This window comes from Pseudorca crassidens, chromosome 5 (genome assembly GCF_039906515.1).
Source record: "Pseudorca crassidens isolate mPseCra1 chromosome 5, mPseCra1.hap1, whole genome shotgun sequence".
Taxonomy (NCBI): Eukaryota; Metazoa; Chordata; class Mammalia; order Artiodactyla; family Delphinidae; genus Pseudorca; species Pseudorca crassidens.
Window position 1 is genome coordinate 103481461 of NC_090300.1, and position 16866 is coordinate 103498326.

Below are 16866 nucleotides of genomic sequence, written 5' to 3' on the forward strand. Positions count from 1 at the left end.
TCTAGCCACCAAGAAAAAACGTAGAAACCACCACCAGTGGCTTACGTAATTATCTACTACTAGAAATTAAAATCATCCTGGAGACTTAAGGGACAAATTAGCCCATGACAGTCCTTCTTACACTCTTATGTCCAGACAACATGGAACTGTGGCATGGTTACAGGAACAAAAAAAATCTACCAAACCTATGTTAGCTTCTTTCCTCATTTCTCTTGACGTGTGTGTGTGTGTGTGTGTGTGTGTGTGTGTGTGTGCGCGCGCGTGCATGTGCGCTCGCTGGGGGTGAGAAGAGGAAGGAGTGTGAATGTCTGTCCTGCCTAGCTTACCGGAGTTGCTGCAAGTACTAAACGTGAGAAATACTTGGCAGCACTCTACAACTGTAGGATCCGTATGTTTAAATCTCTTCTTCCTTGAGCAGCCAGACACACCAGTTCCTAAGTTTTATGCTGGTTTAGTAATAAAACACTTTGCTTTTCCTAGTTCCAAAATAATTAAGTGGGCACTGTAGAAGCAAGGCCTGGGAAGATTTTTATGATAGAACGGTGGTATGGAATTGATCCCAGAAAGTCTTTTCCTAGGATTTTCTTAGGTAGTCCTTTAACTAGCTTTTCCGACTCCTTTTGAAAACTAGCCCATAGGTAAGGAGTTTCCCAGGCTCCGCCCCCACCAATCCTACAAGCTCTAGAAGCTCTAGAGGACTAGAACCGGGGACGAAGGGGCCATCTATACATACAGGAGTCAGGGTTTGCAAGGCTGTTTAGAAATATAAGTCGGGGCAAGGGTCTCTGGCCACATTTCTCCCCAGTTAGCCCTCAGCGCGTCTAGCCCTACTTTGTCTTCTCCCTGTGATTGGGTGAACCGCAGATCAGAGGTTGTGCGTGACAAGACGGCCTCTTTTATCTCCGCCTTCGCTTCCACTGCCCTCTCCTACCCAGCACCCCAGTTCTCTACCCGTGGGCCCCGCCCTTCTGGGGACGGTGGATTCTTTTATCTCCCGGGCGCGCCCCTGCAGGCGACGATAGGAGCCGGGACTACAGCTCCCGGCATTCTACGCCGGGGAGCCGACCCGGTAGTAGCTCTTTTCTGGCGAAGTTTCCCTGTGCCTGTGCCGCTCGCTGCTCGCCGCTTGCCGCTCGGAACTCCAGGGGCTCAGGGGCCTGTCTGCGGGAGGTGGGCACTGCCCAGGGTGACAGTGCGGGAGCATGGCCATGCACCTGGGCAAACTGAGCGCGGGCCCCTGCTGGCTCGCGGCGCGGGGCGGCTGCGGGGAGCTGCGCTCTTGGTCCCTGCGCTGCGCGGCCGGACGCTTCTGCCGCCCCCCTGGCACCGCTTGCCCCGAGCGGAGCCGCGGGCTGGGGTACGGCCCTACTGCGGGAGGCGGCCCCCGGCTGAGGACCGGGCTGGCCGCGGGGCTGGCCGCGGGGCTGGCGGGGCTGGCCGGGCTGGCCGCCGCCGCCTTCGGGCACGTGGAGCGGGCGGAGATGGCGAGCAAGAGCTCGGGGGCGCCGAGCCCCTCGCCGGGGAGGCCGGAGGAAGAGGACGACGAGCTGGCCCGCCGCTGCAGCTGCTTCATGGCCTCGCCTGTGACCGACCTGCACGAGCTGCGGAGGAGGCCGGGCGACATGAAGACCAAGATGGAGCTGCTGATCCTGGAGACCCAGGCCCAGGTGTGCCAGGCGCTGGCACAGGTGGATGGGGGCGCCCGCTTCTCTGTGGACCGGTGGGAGAGGAAGGAAGGTGAGGAGGTCGGCCCCTAGCGGGAGGTGGAGATGGGGAAGAGAGGTCGGGCTTTAGTTTGCAGGCAGAAAATGACTCAGAATAGGGGATGGGAGTAAGGAAAGGGGTACCTACACAGCGGCTGCTAGGTTAAAAGGGACACCTTTAAAACGATTGACACTGACAGGGTCATCAGCCCTCAGCTTGCAGGTGTGGACCCAGATCTGCTGTCACTCTAGTACTGGACATTTAAAAAATCTTTGCAATTTTATATGGCATTTTTCATACAAATCTTAAGGTCAGTTTTAGCCAACAGGCTTGGATGTCCAAGGTTGTAACTGAGCATAGATTTTCTCCACATTTCCTCTGCTCCTCTGGGTGCGTTTACCCTTTCTTTTCCTTTGGAGATGGAAAAAAAAAGTCATCTCCTCTTTACTAAGGGTCAACCAGTCTCCTCCAGCTGAGGGAGTTATTGTGTCATTGTGTCTTTTCCCCAGGTTACGTAAGAAATATTTGACCTGGCTTGTCAGTAGTTCTGCCAAATGCACCCATCAGATTTCGTGCCAGGAAAATCTTTATTTCCACTGGTAAAATACTTAAGTATTATAACCTAGTACTTATAGTGTCCTACATTCATGACCATGTTATTGCCTATACAGTGAAACCTTACATCTTGGTCATAAACTTAAAGGATTTCTGATTCTTCTTACCTGGGACTACTGCAGCAACTTCTCATCAGCTGATTTGGGGCTGTGATACTGCCACATTTATTTTAAATGAAGTTAAATCTGGTTTTCGTAGTGTTTTCCATCTTGTAATTTTTTTTTAATTAATTAATTATTTTTGGCTGTGTTGGGTCTTGTTTGCTGCGCGCAGGTTTTCTCTAGTTGTGGTGAGCGGGAGCTACTCTTTGTTGCGGCATGTGCGCTTCTCATTGGGGTGGCTTGTTGCGGAGCACAGGCTCTAGGTGCGTGGGCTTTGGTAGTTGTGGCACGTGGGCTCAGTAGTTGTGGCTCACAGGCTCTAGAGCGCAGGCTCAGTAGTTGTGGTGCATGGGCTTAGTTGTTAGTTGCTCCGCAGCATGTGGGATCTTCCAGGACCAGGGCTCGAACCCGTGTCCCCTGCATTGGCAGGCAGATTCTTAACCACTGCCACCAGGAAAGTCCTCCATCTTCTAATTTTTTAAGTGAAGACTGTTGAATCAGGACACAACCTGGACTAGCTGTGTGACCTTCAGTAGTTACTTTTTGTGCCTCTGTTTCCTCATCTATGAAATGAAATTATAAATAACATATGAATGTATTATAAGGGTAAAATAAGGTGTATATATATGAAGTGCTGCAAATATTGTTTGATGCTTAGAAAGCACTGAGACAAATTGTTTGGGCCACTTACTAGTTGTGTGTTTTTGGAGAAAGTATTTTGCCTTTCTGGGCCTCAGTTTTCTCATTTGAAATATACAAGGGTCGTACTGGATCATCTCATGTCCCATCCAGCTCTAAAAATTTTTAGAAATAAAACAAGCCAAACATGAAGCTTCATGAAACAGTTAACTCTTGTGGTACCTCTAGTGTCTTCAAAAAACAAACCAGCTACTAGTAGTAAAGCTCATATACCTAAATGTTAATGTGTCTCACTCAGTTCAAGCTTCCGAATTCCTTAAGCATTTCAGTATCTGTTTTTTAATTACCTGTAAACAAAATTAAAAGGCAAACAGCACACTGAGAAAAAACAATTGAAACAATATGGAGCTCTTAAATTTGGCAGTACTGGAACACTCTTTGAATGTACTTATTCCTGTTTTTAATCTTAGCTTTCTCTCATGTATCACAACCAACAGCTGCCATTCTGAACAGTCTTTATTTGAAGGGAAACTATTCCAGTGATTCATTTTAGATGATGACATAAGGATGTAGAAGAGTATTCGGTTGGGTGGTGTGGGGAGATAAAATATTCACCCATGATCAGTAGCAAATGTCATAAAGCTAAACTGGTTATCTAATTTTATTGTACTTAAAAATTATAAATATGCTGATATTATGGAAGATCTGGAAAATAGAGGAGGAAAATAACTCCTAATCCCACCACCTTCGTGCAGCAGTTGTTTTTAACTTCCCATATACCCTTAACATTCTCTCCTCATTTTACATTTCCATAAACAGGAGGTGGTGGCATCAGCTGTGTACTTCAAGATGGGCATGTTTTTGAAAAGGCCGGGGTGAGCATTTCTGTCGTTCATGGAAATCTTTCTGAGGAAGCAGCAAAACAGATGAGAAGCAGAGGAAAAAAGCTAAAGACGAAAGATGGTAAATCAGACAATCTCCTTTAATAGTCCCTGTAAACCTTTTCTCTCGGCAAGTTTTATTTATAAAGTACATATTGCTTCTGTAAAATTCCATCTGGGTGCCTGTGCCAGCTGAGCATGTTCACAGTTACTTTTTTTTTTAACATCTTGATTGGAGTATCATTGCTTTACAATGGTGTGTTCATTTCTGCTTTATAACAAAGTGAACCAGCTATACATATACATATATCCCCATATCTCCTCCCTCTTGCGTCTCCCTCCCACCCTCCCTATCCCACCCCTCTAGGTGGTCACAAAGCACCGAGCTGATCTCCCTGGGCTATGCGGCTGCTCCCCACTAGCTATCGATTTTACATTTGGTAGTGTATATATGTCCATAGTTATGAAGAACCTAGGGGCAGGACAGGAATAAAGGCGCAGACATAGAGAACGGACTTGAAGACACAGTGACTTTTTGTTTTTTGTGGTGCGCGGGCCTCTCACTGTTGTGGCCTCTCCCGTTGCGGAGCACAGGCTCCGGACGCGCAGGCTCAGCGGCCATGGCTCACGGACCCAGCCGCTCCACGGCATGTGGGATCTTCCCGGACCGGGGCACGAACCTGTGTCCCCTGCATCGGCAGGCGGACTCTCAACCACTGCGCCACCAGGGAAGCCTGACACAGTTACTTTTTAAAAATTATATTTTAAGAGACAAATTGAAAATCAACCTTTGAAAATTGATTCAGAAACCATGTTGGAGTTAATTTGTATCAAGCCAGGTGATCGAGTGCAGCTCACTGCATGTTTTACTTTCCAGGTAAATTGCCGTTTTCTGCTATGGGCGTGAGCTCTGTTATCCACCCCAAGAATCCTCATGCTCCCACTATCCATTTCAACTACAGATACTTTGAAGTAGAAGAAGCCGACGGTAAGGGCTCTGGAGGTGTGGAAAGTATTATTGTGCAAAATGTGTATTTTAAAACACATTAGGGGGCATAACATCTAAAATCAAGAAAAAATAAATACCATCTTAACTAGGTTTTTTGGGAAACGTGAAAGCTTATTCCTTGGCAGGTGCAATGGATTATTTATTAGATGTGAAAAATGAAGGTGGTATTGGCTGGTCTCTGGCATCCCCATTTTCCTCCAACACACAAGGAATGATTTAATGAACCCGAACTTAAAGTGCACACAGGGTTCTTTGCAAATATAAATTTATTACATCCAAAGGAAAACCTCACGTGCAGTGTTAAGTTGCCCTTGAGAACTTGCTTTTGGAAATTATTTTCCACATGTGTAGCTTTGCCACTCACTAGTGCGTTGTCAGTGGGTTTAAGATGGGGTGCAATTGATCATGCTTCATTATGTAAATATAGTTCCAGTCTATGTTTGCCATTAGCTAGGCCAGCTGTTACCCTGTCAGAGCACCTGTGCAGTGCACGCCACTCCTTTTGGTGTCTCTGCAGGTGATGGCATTTAAAGCAACGTATTTAACTTTTCCTTTTGAGTAGTGTGCTGCATCTCAAAGTCCACATCAGAATCACATGTCTCGATTTGGTAGGTAACAAGCAGTGGTGGTTTGGTGGTGGATGTGACCTTACCCCAACATACTTGAACCAAGAGGATGCAGTGCATTTTCACAGGACTCTAAAGAAGGCTTGTGACCAGCATGGTCCAGATCTCTACCCCAAATTTAAAAAATGGTAGGTAAAGTTATTGAACTTTTCATGACCGCTAAGTATTTTCCATTCCTTTTGTAGATCCTGAAGGCACTACTGTGTCACTAAGTATCTTTTTCAGCTTATGAAGGTTGAACTGTTTCCTTCCTCCCTCCCTTCCTTCCTTTCACCAGAAGTGAGATACGAGTTTTAAGTGGTTTTAATACATTATTTTCTTAGGAGTATTTGAATGTCTGTGATAAAAATTGGGCAGCAATATCATTTTTGATACCAGATGTTTTAGGATATAAACTTGAAGGTGATATATGCCTGAGAATCAGAGGCTTTTTAATCCTAAAGTGGGATATTAAATTCTCATCCCACACGAGGATTATCTCGTTGCCATGGAAATGTGTTAGGGCATGGGAAGGGTTGGAGAACTATTAGGAGAGGTGCAAATGTACCGGAGATTTTGGACAAGGAGAAAGTGGGATTGGAAACTTTGTGAAAGGAACTCTAATGGTAAAGAAAAAAGGTGTGAGGAGACCCAGGATATTTGGTAGATGTGGAATGGAGTCTGTGCATAAGTTGTTTGGAATAATAATGTACTCAACACTGCTTAGAGCTAATTGCCATTCTAGAAAAAGGAGGAACAGAAAGTGTTTTTGGGTTTTTTTTTTTTTTGCTTTGCTTTTAGTGCTAATATTTGTGGAATCTTGATGTTATTTATCTAAGAATATGGAGTTCAGCTTTAAAATCCTCAGAAATTATAAAACATTTAAATAACCTCTCTTTGATTTGACATTACCACGAAACACTGGACAGCTATGGACACACAGATGTAGGATGAAGGGTTGTTTTTCTCTTACAAATCAGCTTCCTTTCAGGAGGAGGATTGGTGGGGTAGATATTCTCTCTCTCTTTTTGTTTTTTGGTTTCCTTTTATCGCTATTACTGAAGAACTTTATCTGAGTAGTATTAATAAAATATCTAGGATGCGGGCTAGCCAAAAATTTTAGTATACATATTTAGTAAATCTCTTCATTTCATAATATCATGAAAAGAGATTTGGAAATAACATGATTTAGTTAAAGCTGGCTTTACAGCCTTGCTCAGGATATACTTTAATTCTGTTAATAAAATGTACCTGTGAAGAAAAGCCAGGAAGTCACAGTCAAGGTGAATTATACCAGCACATCAGTTCTAGGGATTTGCATCTGCTGCCTTTTTTTTTTTAAACTTTAAGCTATTAAGGCTATTTTTAAGATAACCTTTTCAATAGTTTTTAGTTTTTGTTTGTACAGGTCTTCTGTTTAGGAACCCTCATTATACAGAGATAATGAAAACTATTTCCAGGATGTAAACTATACTGCAAATTTAGCAATTAGGAAAGGCTTAGGAAATCTGCTCTAGTAGGCACAGGTGGGGAAAGACTCAAAAACAAATTGATAGTTTCATGTGCTGGTTCACAAGGGCAACCTTTAATGTTCTGAAGACTCTTATTCTCTGACCATTTCCTTCCACCAGCCCTCCCCCTGAGTTATGCATGCTATAGAGTCATCACATTTTATTGCCGAAAGAGACCTTAGAAATAATTTACTCTGCCTTCCTTTGGTGAATAAGAACTGATTCAGACAGCTTAGGGGTTAGCACTCCGTCAAGGACCTGGTTTGTGTCATTGTTGGTAGAGGATTCCTGCCTGCTGCAAAAGTAGCAGTGCTTCTGAGGGCAGCAGCACCACTTGTTTTAAGAAATACAGTGCTTAAAAAAAAAGAAGGAAATACAGTATTAATAGTGGACTCTGTTTCTTTTCAGTAAAGGTCTTAGAGTGCCACATCTTCAGATAGACATGTATTAGCTTGCCTGTTGCTTTGTAGGTAAAAGTGTAAGCATTTTCTTCGTTGTTGATAACTGCAGGAAATCTGTCTAAAACTCTAGTTTCATTTTCAGACATGGACAAAAAGTGAGGGCGCTGTGCTGGCATTAGTCAGGGATGGTGCTCTAAGCTGAAATGCTCACACTGATTTTCATGTCTGTCTGTTTTTTCCTCTTTGGTCCCTGATTTGGCCTTGCTGTATTTTCCAGGTGTGACGATTACTTTTTTATAGCCCATCGTGGGGAGCGGAGGGGCATCGGGGGTATCTTTTTTGATGACCTTGACTCTCCATCCAAGGAGGAGGTCTTTTGCTTTGTGCAGAGCTGTGCCCAGGCTGTCATTCCTTCTTATATCCCCCTTGTGAAAAAGCACTGTGATGACTCCTTCACCCCCCGGGAGAAGTTGTGGCAGCAGCTCCGGAGAGGACGGTGAGTGAGTGACTGGAGAATGAACCGTCTCATTGCGTAACTCTGGGGTGGGTAGGAGGTCGGGAAGTGGGGCAGCCGTAATCAGAGTGGATGATATGTTGTCTTGGGCAGATACTTTGTCAGAGTTTTTTTTGTTTGTTTTTTTTTTTGTTTTTTTTTTTTTGGTGGTACACGGGCCTCTCACTGTTGTGGCCTCTCCCGCCGCGGAGCACAGGCCCCGGACGCGCAGGCTCAGCGGCCATGGCCCACGGGCCCAGCCGCTCCGTGGCACGTGGGATCCTCCCAGACCGGGGCGCGAACCCGTGTCCCCTGCATCGGCAGGCGGACTCTCAACCACTGCGCCACCAGGGAAGCCCTGTCAGAGTTTTGTTAATACTCACCCTAATTTCTTTTCATAACTAGATAAATATCAAGTGAATTAAGAAACATTGTATAAAATAGTATTATAAAAAGAGCAAAGTTTGTTTAACTTGTGTATACATTAGAGAACCATATTAGGCCTATAGTAAGAACTTGTTGAATTTATTTCTGCTGATTTCTTATAGTTTCTTCTAGCAAGACCTTCCAGCCTTACGCCAAGATAGGGGAATCATGTAATGTTTTTGCTGCTTTATAAATTTGGAATCACACATTTTTTTCATTTATCTTTAGGTTTTCATGGAAGGTGTTATGATGAAAATAATCACTTCAGAAATTATTTACACTTAATGATAGTATTTATTAATTATGGAGATGTTAATATGTGCTGGCTAATATGTTAGGCAGTTTGCATCTAAATTTCTTCACAAAGCTGTGAGATTGGTGTAATTATCATCATTTTACAGATGACAAAACTTAGCAAAGTAAGTCTCTTGCCCAAGTTTACACAGCTAGTAAATAAAAGATCCCAGGTGTGGAACCAGGTCATCGTGCCTTCAAAACTTGCAGACTTTCTTAGATGTGAATGAAGTTAAGTAGGTCTTATTTCTGACTGCGATGCTCACCTTAGCCACCCTGCGTTGTGCACGCAGCTTGGTGAGCTCAGTTGGGTGACCAGCGTGAGGTCATCTTCAGCGGGGGTGTGATTGTGAATCAGCTCCAAATTATCCAGTCTTCCCGCTCACAGCGGTTTCTCATTACCATCTTAATTGCATGTGTACTACTGGTCCGTGGCTATAAAATGGATTTTCTCATTTATGTTAATTTTGTCTCAGGCATATGAAACTTTGGGTACTTAAGGAGGTAAAGCTAAAAGGTCAACTTAGATAATGTTCAAAGTCTCAAGGTAAATGTTTGTTGTTTATTCTTTCTTAGGACTACCTCTGCTTGCTTGCTCCCTGTTTATAAACTTGGGAAAATGAGAATTGATTACGTGTTCTTGTTAGACAGTTCTTTAACAGTGCATCTGTTTTGGGACGTTATGCATCTGTTTTGGGACTTTTTTTTTTTTTTTTTTTGGCCCCATGATTTCCCAGATACACCTTTACTACTCCTTCCCTTCACTTGAGTTGATTAGGTGCCTCCTATGGCTAGGGACCATGCTGGGAAAAGCTCACAGTGTAGTGGGGAAGACCATCCTAAGAGGATGATTTAAAACTCTGTGGAAACAACAACAACAAACTCCAATAAAAAACAAACAAGAAACTAAAAAAAGAAAAACTCCGTGGAAAGTGCAATGTTCTAGTTTTGCATAAGATTTCTTACGCAAAGCTGGCAGGTTTCATGAATACTAATGAGGTGTGAAGCCTTGAAAACTTCTTGGACATAGGAATGATGTTTTATTTTGTTTGTTTTGTTTTTTATTATTAATTGACAACATATTTTGAAAGTTCCATTTGTGTGTATCATTTCATGTCCGTGTTTTTTGAATTAGGCAGAAGTGTGGGGTATTAGGTTGATTTTCTGTGGTGTGGTGGGTGACTGTACTTTCAAAGAGAGGCTCCTTCTACCACCCATATCTCTGGGCCTTAAAATGGCAGAAATCTCTGGGGCTTAAGATAACCCCAGCTCTTTGCTGCGGTTATGAGCCCTGTCTTCACTTTCTTACGCGGCATTCATAACCCATTACCTGTATTACTCTTCCCCACTTCCTCGCATCCCCTTCTGTATGACTTTCCCCTGCAGTGGTTAGGCTGCTTCTCTTTTGACTTTGCAGCCTCTTACTTGGCTATCTCATTGAGTCTCTTGTCCTCAGTTACTACTATTCTCTCCCCAGACCTTGAACCTCCAGTCTTAGTCTCCTTTTTTGTTTTGCTGTATTTTGGGAAAGGGAGACAGGATACAGTGTAGGTATCAGTTAAATTGAAGGGAGTGGTTAAGGTTCATAGTTAGTAGGTACCTCGGAGAGGATAAATGTATGGAAAGGATCAGAAAGATCAGATCTAAGCAAAACCTGGTGAGAGTCAGGCTGATATACAGAAAGGAGCATTGTTCGCTCAGAACAGAAAAGCAGCACAGGGATCCTATAGAGGCTCATTTGGGATCTCCTTACAAGGGTCTTTGAACAAGACACCTGTACAAATAGAGAGTCACAGCCATCCCTTAAATATCATGTTTCAGGAGGGTAACATCAGGGGTGAAAAAGGGAGCTGAGAGACTGGAATTCTTTTCCATGGTCTTAGGAAGAAGTTAAGAAGATCCATTTAAATTATCTTTTGAAACAGACATAAGAAGGTATTAAATAGTTATTAGTGCACAGAACTCAATCAGTGATAAATAAGTGGTGAGGACTAGAAAGGGATCCATGAATGTAATTTATTTAAATTTTCTCAGAGCCTTTGGCAATTTCCACAGTGAAGGTTGCTTTCTAAAAATTGAAGGACTGTGGGAATCTAGAGAATATTTTTCTCTAGTTGTGATTAAATACAGTAACCCATGCATAAACGGTCATATCTGAGGGAAGTTTAGACCAAGAGAGTAGTTTTTGAGTGAGTTGAGAAATGATATGAAGGGGGACTATTGAAATTTTCACATTTATGGATCATTCTCAATTCTTTTGGGTAGTAGAAATTATCTTTTGAAATTGGAGAGAACAGACCCTTTTACAAAGGATCTCATGATGTTAAAGGCAATCACAGATTTTTAAGCTAGACAGAGTTTAGATATGACTCTGTGGCAGTTCATGGAAAACTAATATCCTGAACCAGGTTTTAGTTGATGCTAAGGACTGAGCACTGCAACTCAATCACTACCTTCTATTATGACTTTGTCATTAATTTGCAGGAAGACTGCTTATTAATGCTGTTAACTATTTTAAGAAAAGGAAATATCTAGAATATATTAGTAATTATTAATAGATTTCTGTAATCTTTTCTTGGCTTTTCAGTTACAAGAGCCTTACACTGTCTTAGTTCGTGTGAGTTATTAGCAGTGAAATGAAGTCTTTGACTGTGAAGCATCTCAGACTCTAGGCGAGGGCCAGAGAGAGCTGTTTTATCCTGATAAACAGTGCCATTTGCTTTTCTTAATTGTTTTTGTGCCTTCAAGTTCTAAGCTTTGTGTTCGTTCTGTTTATTTATTGGAAAACATAACCTTATTGTTTTGTAACTGCTCTATGTTGGGGCTGAATCTATATCCTATTGTTTGTTGGATAGAATAGCCTTTTCTTTATGCCTTTCCAGATGGCGAAAACTCAACTGACGAGACTGGTGTTTTCTCTGCCAGTTCCAGCTGATGGGGTGGGAGGTGGTGGGAAGGTGCCCCCCCCTTTAAGTATTTGTTATGGACTAATCTTAAGAAAGAGTTTACTCAGCCAGCCCTTAATCTTATTTGATGTTTTTATGTCAGGTATGTAGAATTTAACCTGCTGTATGATCGGGGTACAAAGTTTGGCCTCTTCACTCCAGGATCCAGGATCGAAAGCATCTTGATGTCTTTACCTCTCACCGCCCGGTAAGAATAACTCATAAGAATAATAGTTATTCCCTAACCCCACAATCCTCTAATCCCCACAAAACATGGACATTGACACCACAAATGTCTTTCCTAAAGACTACATTGGTTTTGACCTTGCTGCCTGTATAAGAAAATCACAGGCAAATCACAGGAAAATCAAATTTTTTTTTTAAGGGGTGGCAGGATAAATGATATAGCTTTATATGTGAGAGCAGGGAAAGGATAGAGGGAGTGAGAAGATAGGGTGGATGATGGCGTCTAGGGAGCTAGATTGACTGTTCCTACTTGGTAATTTTCTAGGAAGAGCTATGAGCAAAGTAGATTTATATGAACATAACAGCTCTTTAATTTTATTGGAAATGATTGCACTTGTGGGGAAAGGTCTTATTCTCCACTATGAAGTATTAAGCTTGTACGAAAGTATGCAGGATTATTTCAGATGCTTTACGTGCTGCCATGGTGTGCTTCCATAAAGGTTAATTGAATCTCTGTGGGGAATTTTAAAATCTATTTATGTTGGTGCTATTAGGTTAATAAAGATCTACAGTTGACTTTTTTTGGCTTTGAGGAAGTGAGAATGGTGTGTATCCAGACTGAAACAGAAAAGATCAGAAAAAATATGACCATTGCTTATTTTAGAAGAGCTAGAATCTTCTTTTCTCCATGAGTTTAAATATCCAAATAAGAATGGACTGGCTGGCATTGAAGGTCTGCCTTGCGTCCTTCTGCTGTGCAGATCTAGCCTTGTGAGATCAGTACCCTCTACCATTGTCACTACATTCAGAATGGCATTGGCTCTGTCCTTGTTTAGCTGTTGCTCGTGGGATCTCATGTCCTTGGCTGGATTCTCATGCACATCACTGTTAGGTGTTCTTGCCACCCTAGAGGCAAGATGTGATTAAAAAGTAGACATGAGATCTTAAGGCCTCGGGTAGTCTACCTGATCTCTGCTGGCCTTTAATTATAATGCACATTCCAAACTGCAGGTAAGGGCGGATTATAAATCAATCCCCTGCTCAACTGAATAACATTAATGCAACAGGTTATTTTTAGCTTCTTAAAGTCTGCACCAGGGGTCTGCAAACTTAAGGCTTCAGGACAAATCTAGGTCCACTTGTGTTTATGTACAGCCCTTAAGCTAAGAATGGAATTTACATTTTTCAGGGATTATTAAAGACAAACAAAAAAGGAATAGGCAAGAGACTGCAAAAGGTATGTGGCCCCAAGAGCCTAAGGTATTTATTATGTGGCCCTTTACAGGAAGAGTTTGCAGCCTCTGATCTAAACCAGTGTTTGCCGGATTTCATGCTACAGTTTGACCATTTTGACCATATTTGTAGATTTATATATAATCTGAGGTACTATTTACTTAAATTTTATACTCTTCGTTTTTTCAGAGAGAAAATTAAAGGCAAACCAACATTTCTGTCATAAATAGAAAGTAACACATGAAAAAAAAATGCCAAAGTACTAAGCTAAGAAAAGTTTGCCCATGGATCACCTGAGGTTCTATACTTTATGAAACCCTGGTTTATAGTAAAAGTATGTTTTGGCTCTGGAATATTAATATTAGCTAGAGTATCCTCAGGAATTATTAAGAAACTTTATTTCTTTAGCAGCAAATATTTTTTAAAAGCCTAGTGGAGACAAAGAGGTATAAGTCTTTTTATTACTCTTAGAATTTTATTTTTCATTTATTTTAGATAAAGAGCTATGTATGTTGTTTATTTATTTTTTTATTGTTATTACGTTTTTTGCTTCTGTTTTGAACCTGCCTAGATGGGAGTACATGCATTCACCCTCAGAGAACTCCAAAGAAGCTGAAATTCTGGACGTTTTGCGCCATCCGAGGGACTGGGTGCATTGATGCAGGCAGAGCAGTCTTCCTGGGGTCTGGGGGACACACAATGGGCCCCCTGCTCCACTGGCTGACACCACCGCCACTGTGTGGCACTTAGTTACCTGTGTCTCAGAGCTCCAGTCTTCTCCGCCCTGGAGTCTGCCTCCTTTCCTGGTGAAATGTGTTTTAAGCACCACAGGCTTCTGCTGGATGCTGTCAGTGGTGGGTGGTGAGGTGGCAGCTTGTCAGAGTCAACTGGTTGATGTAAAACTCGTTTATACTTTTAGAATCATTTTATATGACTAGTTTACAAACAGTGACAATTTCCAAGAATTGGTTTAGGGGATCTAAATATTAGAATTTGTATCAGGAAACTTCTCATGTTATTTTTTTTGTTTCATATATTTTTTAAAGGTTTAGTTTCAGCCACAAAAATCTGTTACGGGACAAATTTTATTTTCATTAATTCAATGAGATTGAGACTGGTAATTTTAGAAAGCAACTGGAAATGAAAGTAAAAATTTTACTTTGTCATTACTGAAGTTGCTTTGATCATAATCTTTATATATCTTTCTCTAGAGATCATAGTATTATAAAATATTCACTTTTGTAATGATAGATATTTAGGGATACTTGAAATTTTCTTAGTCTCTGCATGTTACAATTCAGTGATTACCTGTAGTTAACTCTAAAGTGACATCACTGTTATTTAAACAAGGGATATCTAAGTTGTAATTTTGATTTTTGTAGAACTATAATTTGTTGATGCTGAGATTCTTTGCACTTTTGAATGTGAAAGCTTATACCCTTGGATTCTGATACTTAAAAATTTCTATTCCAGACATTTCTGTATGGAGGTTTAGACTAAGAACAATCCTGGGGATGTTGTGAATTTAGGAAATGAGAAACATTTTCCTTCTCTAATTAAAGCAGACATAACTAGTGTAAGAAGCATGTAAGCATTTTATAAATATATTTCCTTGAATATGGACTAATTGAAATAGTCCTCTTTTTAAATTAGAGATTCTGCAACTTTTACCTTTGCTCTTAAGAGAAAATCACAACAGAGTTCTCAAGACTTCTGTGTTCATATAATAATGTGAATATTTTATTCATAATATATTGAAGTTTATAAGGAATGTTATCTTCCTACATATTATTAAGCATTATCTTGGAATATGTTGAATGTATGATCTTGTGACTCTGTAGAGCTGGAAAATGTATGAATTCTTCAACTCTTACAACAGGTGTGCTGATAAATTTTATTATGAAATATGACTAAGAAATGTTTGTATTTTTCATTTTTTCCAGGGTAATTGACATAGGGAAGATAAATATTTCTTAGTACTAAAACCATAGTTCCTCATTCCTAGGTATTTTACCCAAGAAAAATATAAATTTTGCAGTTGAATTTTCATAGCAGCTTTATTCTCAGTAGCCAAAATTTAGAAATAACACAACTGCCCATCAGCAGGTGAATGGATAAACAAGTTATAATATATCCATATGTTAAAATACTACTCAACAATGAAAAGGAACCTCTATTGATAAAGGCAAGAACATGGGTGAATATCAGAAAGTCATTATGCCAAGTGAAAGAAGCCAGACACAGAAAAGCACTAGCCCCAGAGGTTATGTGGTGTCACGTCCTTCACATTCCGTTGGTTACAAGTGAGTCGCTAAGAGCAGCTCCCGATTCACTGGGGAGGGAATGAGACCCCAGCTCTCAATGGGAGGAGTGTCAGAGATTTGTGATCGTCTTCAAAACCACCACATAGCCTTTCACACCTAAAACCCAAAATAGATTTGGCATTCCCTCCCTTATTGCCCTAATCAAATCCCGTTGAGTCCACCTTTGAAATGTTTCTTATTTCCTGCCTCTGTCCCCTGCCATGACTCTACTTTGGTCCCACATTCCCTCTCACCTGAATATTTGCCATACCCTCCCTGCCTCTGGTCACTCTGACCTCCATTCTCTCCCTTCAAAATTACTTCACCGAATAGGAAGCAACCTAAGTGTCCATCGACAGATGAATGCATAAAGAAGATGTGGCACATATATACAATGGAATATTACTCAGCCATAAAAAGAAACGAAATTGAGTTATTAGTAGTGAGGTGGATGGACCTAGAGTCTGTCATACAGAGTGAAGTAAGTCAGAAAGAGAAAAACAAATACCATATGGGAACACATATATATGGAATCTAAAAAAAAAAAGGTTCTGAAGAACCTAGGGGCAGGACAGGAATAACGACGCAGACTTAGAGAATGGACTTGAGGACACGGGGAGGGGGAAGGGTAAGCTGGGATGAAGTGAGAGAGTGGCATGGACATATATACACTACCAAATGTAAAATAGATAGCTAGTGGGAAGCAGCTGCATAGCACAGGGAGATCAGCTGGGTGCTTTGTGTCCACCTAGAGGGGTGGGATAGGGAAGGTGGGAGGGAGGCTCAAGAGTGAGGAGATATGGGAATATACGTATATGTATAACTAATTCACTTTGTTATAAAGCAGAAACTAACACACCATTGTAGAGCAATTATACTCCAATAAAGATGTTAAAAAAAATTACTTCACTAAATCCCATTCTTAACTGCCCTCCTCAAATATTTTAAGCATCCTCCCTTCTCCTGCAGAAAAGTTTCTGAACTCAATCTGACATTGAAAGCAATCCGCCATTTGACACAGACCTCTCTTTTCAGCCTTATCTTCTCCTCCATGCCTCCCCTGCGCTTCAACCTCAGACTGCGTATCGCCACTCCGCATTTTTCTGAACATTCCCCAAGTCTCTTCCATCTGACCTGTGCTCAGGCTGCTGCTATCTCTGCTTGGAATCTTTTTTTGTCCCCTTCAGCACATTTTTACCTTTAGTATTGCTGTCATCACAGTCTGTATTCATATAGTCACTCAGAGTACACTGTACTTCAAAATATTTAAGGTGGGTCTTTCCTCATTTATAAAGTCTGCTACCTTATGAATGACCTGTTAACCTTTGTCTTCCAACATTGTTTTGCAATAGTATATTGTGGTATCAAGCTTAATGTTGTTTTACTTTACAACTGTCTCATTCCTAGTCTGTGAAGATAGAAGTTCCCAGTAAACATCTTTTAAGAGCCCATTTAGAAATTGTTTTCAAGGATGTTTGTATTATCCCTGCCACAAATATTAACTATGTATTTGAAATCCC

The 16866-nt window shown here is 41.4% G+C and overlaps 1 protein-coding gene across 1 annotated transcript; it reads left to right on the top strand.

Moving 5' to 3' along the window:
* Positions 1 to 1064: 1064 nt before the first annotated feature.
* On the top strand, positions 1065 to 14961 carry CPOX (coproporphyrinogen oxidase). Its single transcript, XM_067739131.1, has 7 exons — positions 1065 to 1737; positions 3879 to 4022; positions 4818 to 4928; positions 5562 to 5703; positions 7744 to 7962; positions 11728 to 11832; positions 13615 to 14961. The coding sequence occupies exons 1-7, from the start codon at positions 1203 to 1205 to the stop codon at positions 13700 to 13702; spliced, it is 1344 nt and encodes a 447-aa protein (XP_067595232.1). The 5' UTR covers positions 1065 to 1202; the 3' UTR covers positions 13703 to 14961.
* Positions 14962 to 16866: the final 1905 nt, after the last annotated feature.

Coding starts and splice junctions, on each gene's coding strand:
- CPOX (XM_067739131.1), top strand. CDS start 1,203: ATGGCCATGCACCTGGGCAAACTGAGCGCGGGCCCCTGCTGGCTCGCG. Junction 4,023..4,817: donor AAAGCTAAAGACGAAAGATG/GTAAATCAGACA, acceptor TTTACTTTCCAG/GTAAATTGCCGTTTTCTGCT. Junction 5,704..7,743: donor TACCCCAAATTTAAAAAATG/GTAGGTAAAGTT, acceptor TGTATTTTCCAG/GTGTGACGATTACTTTTTTA.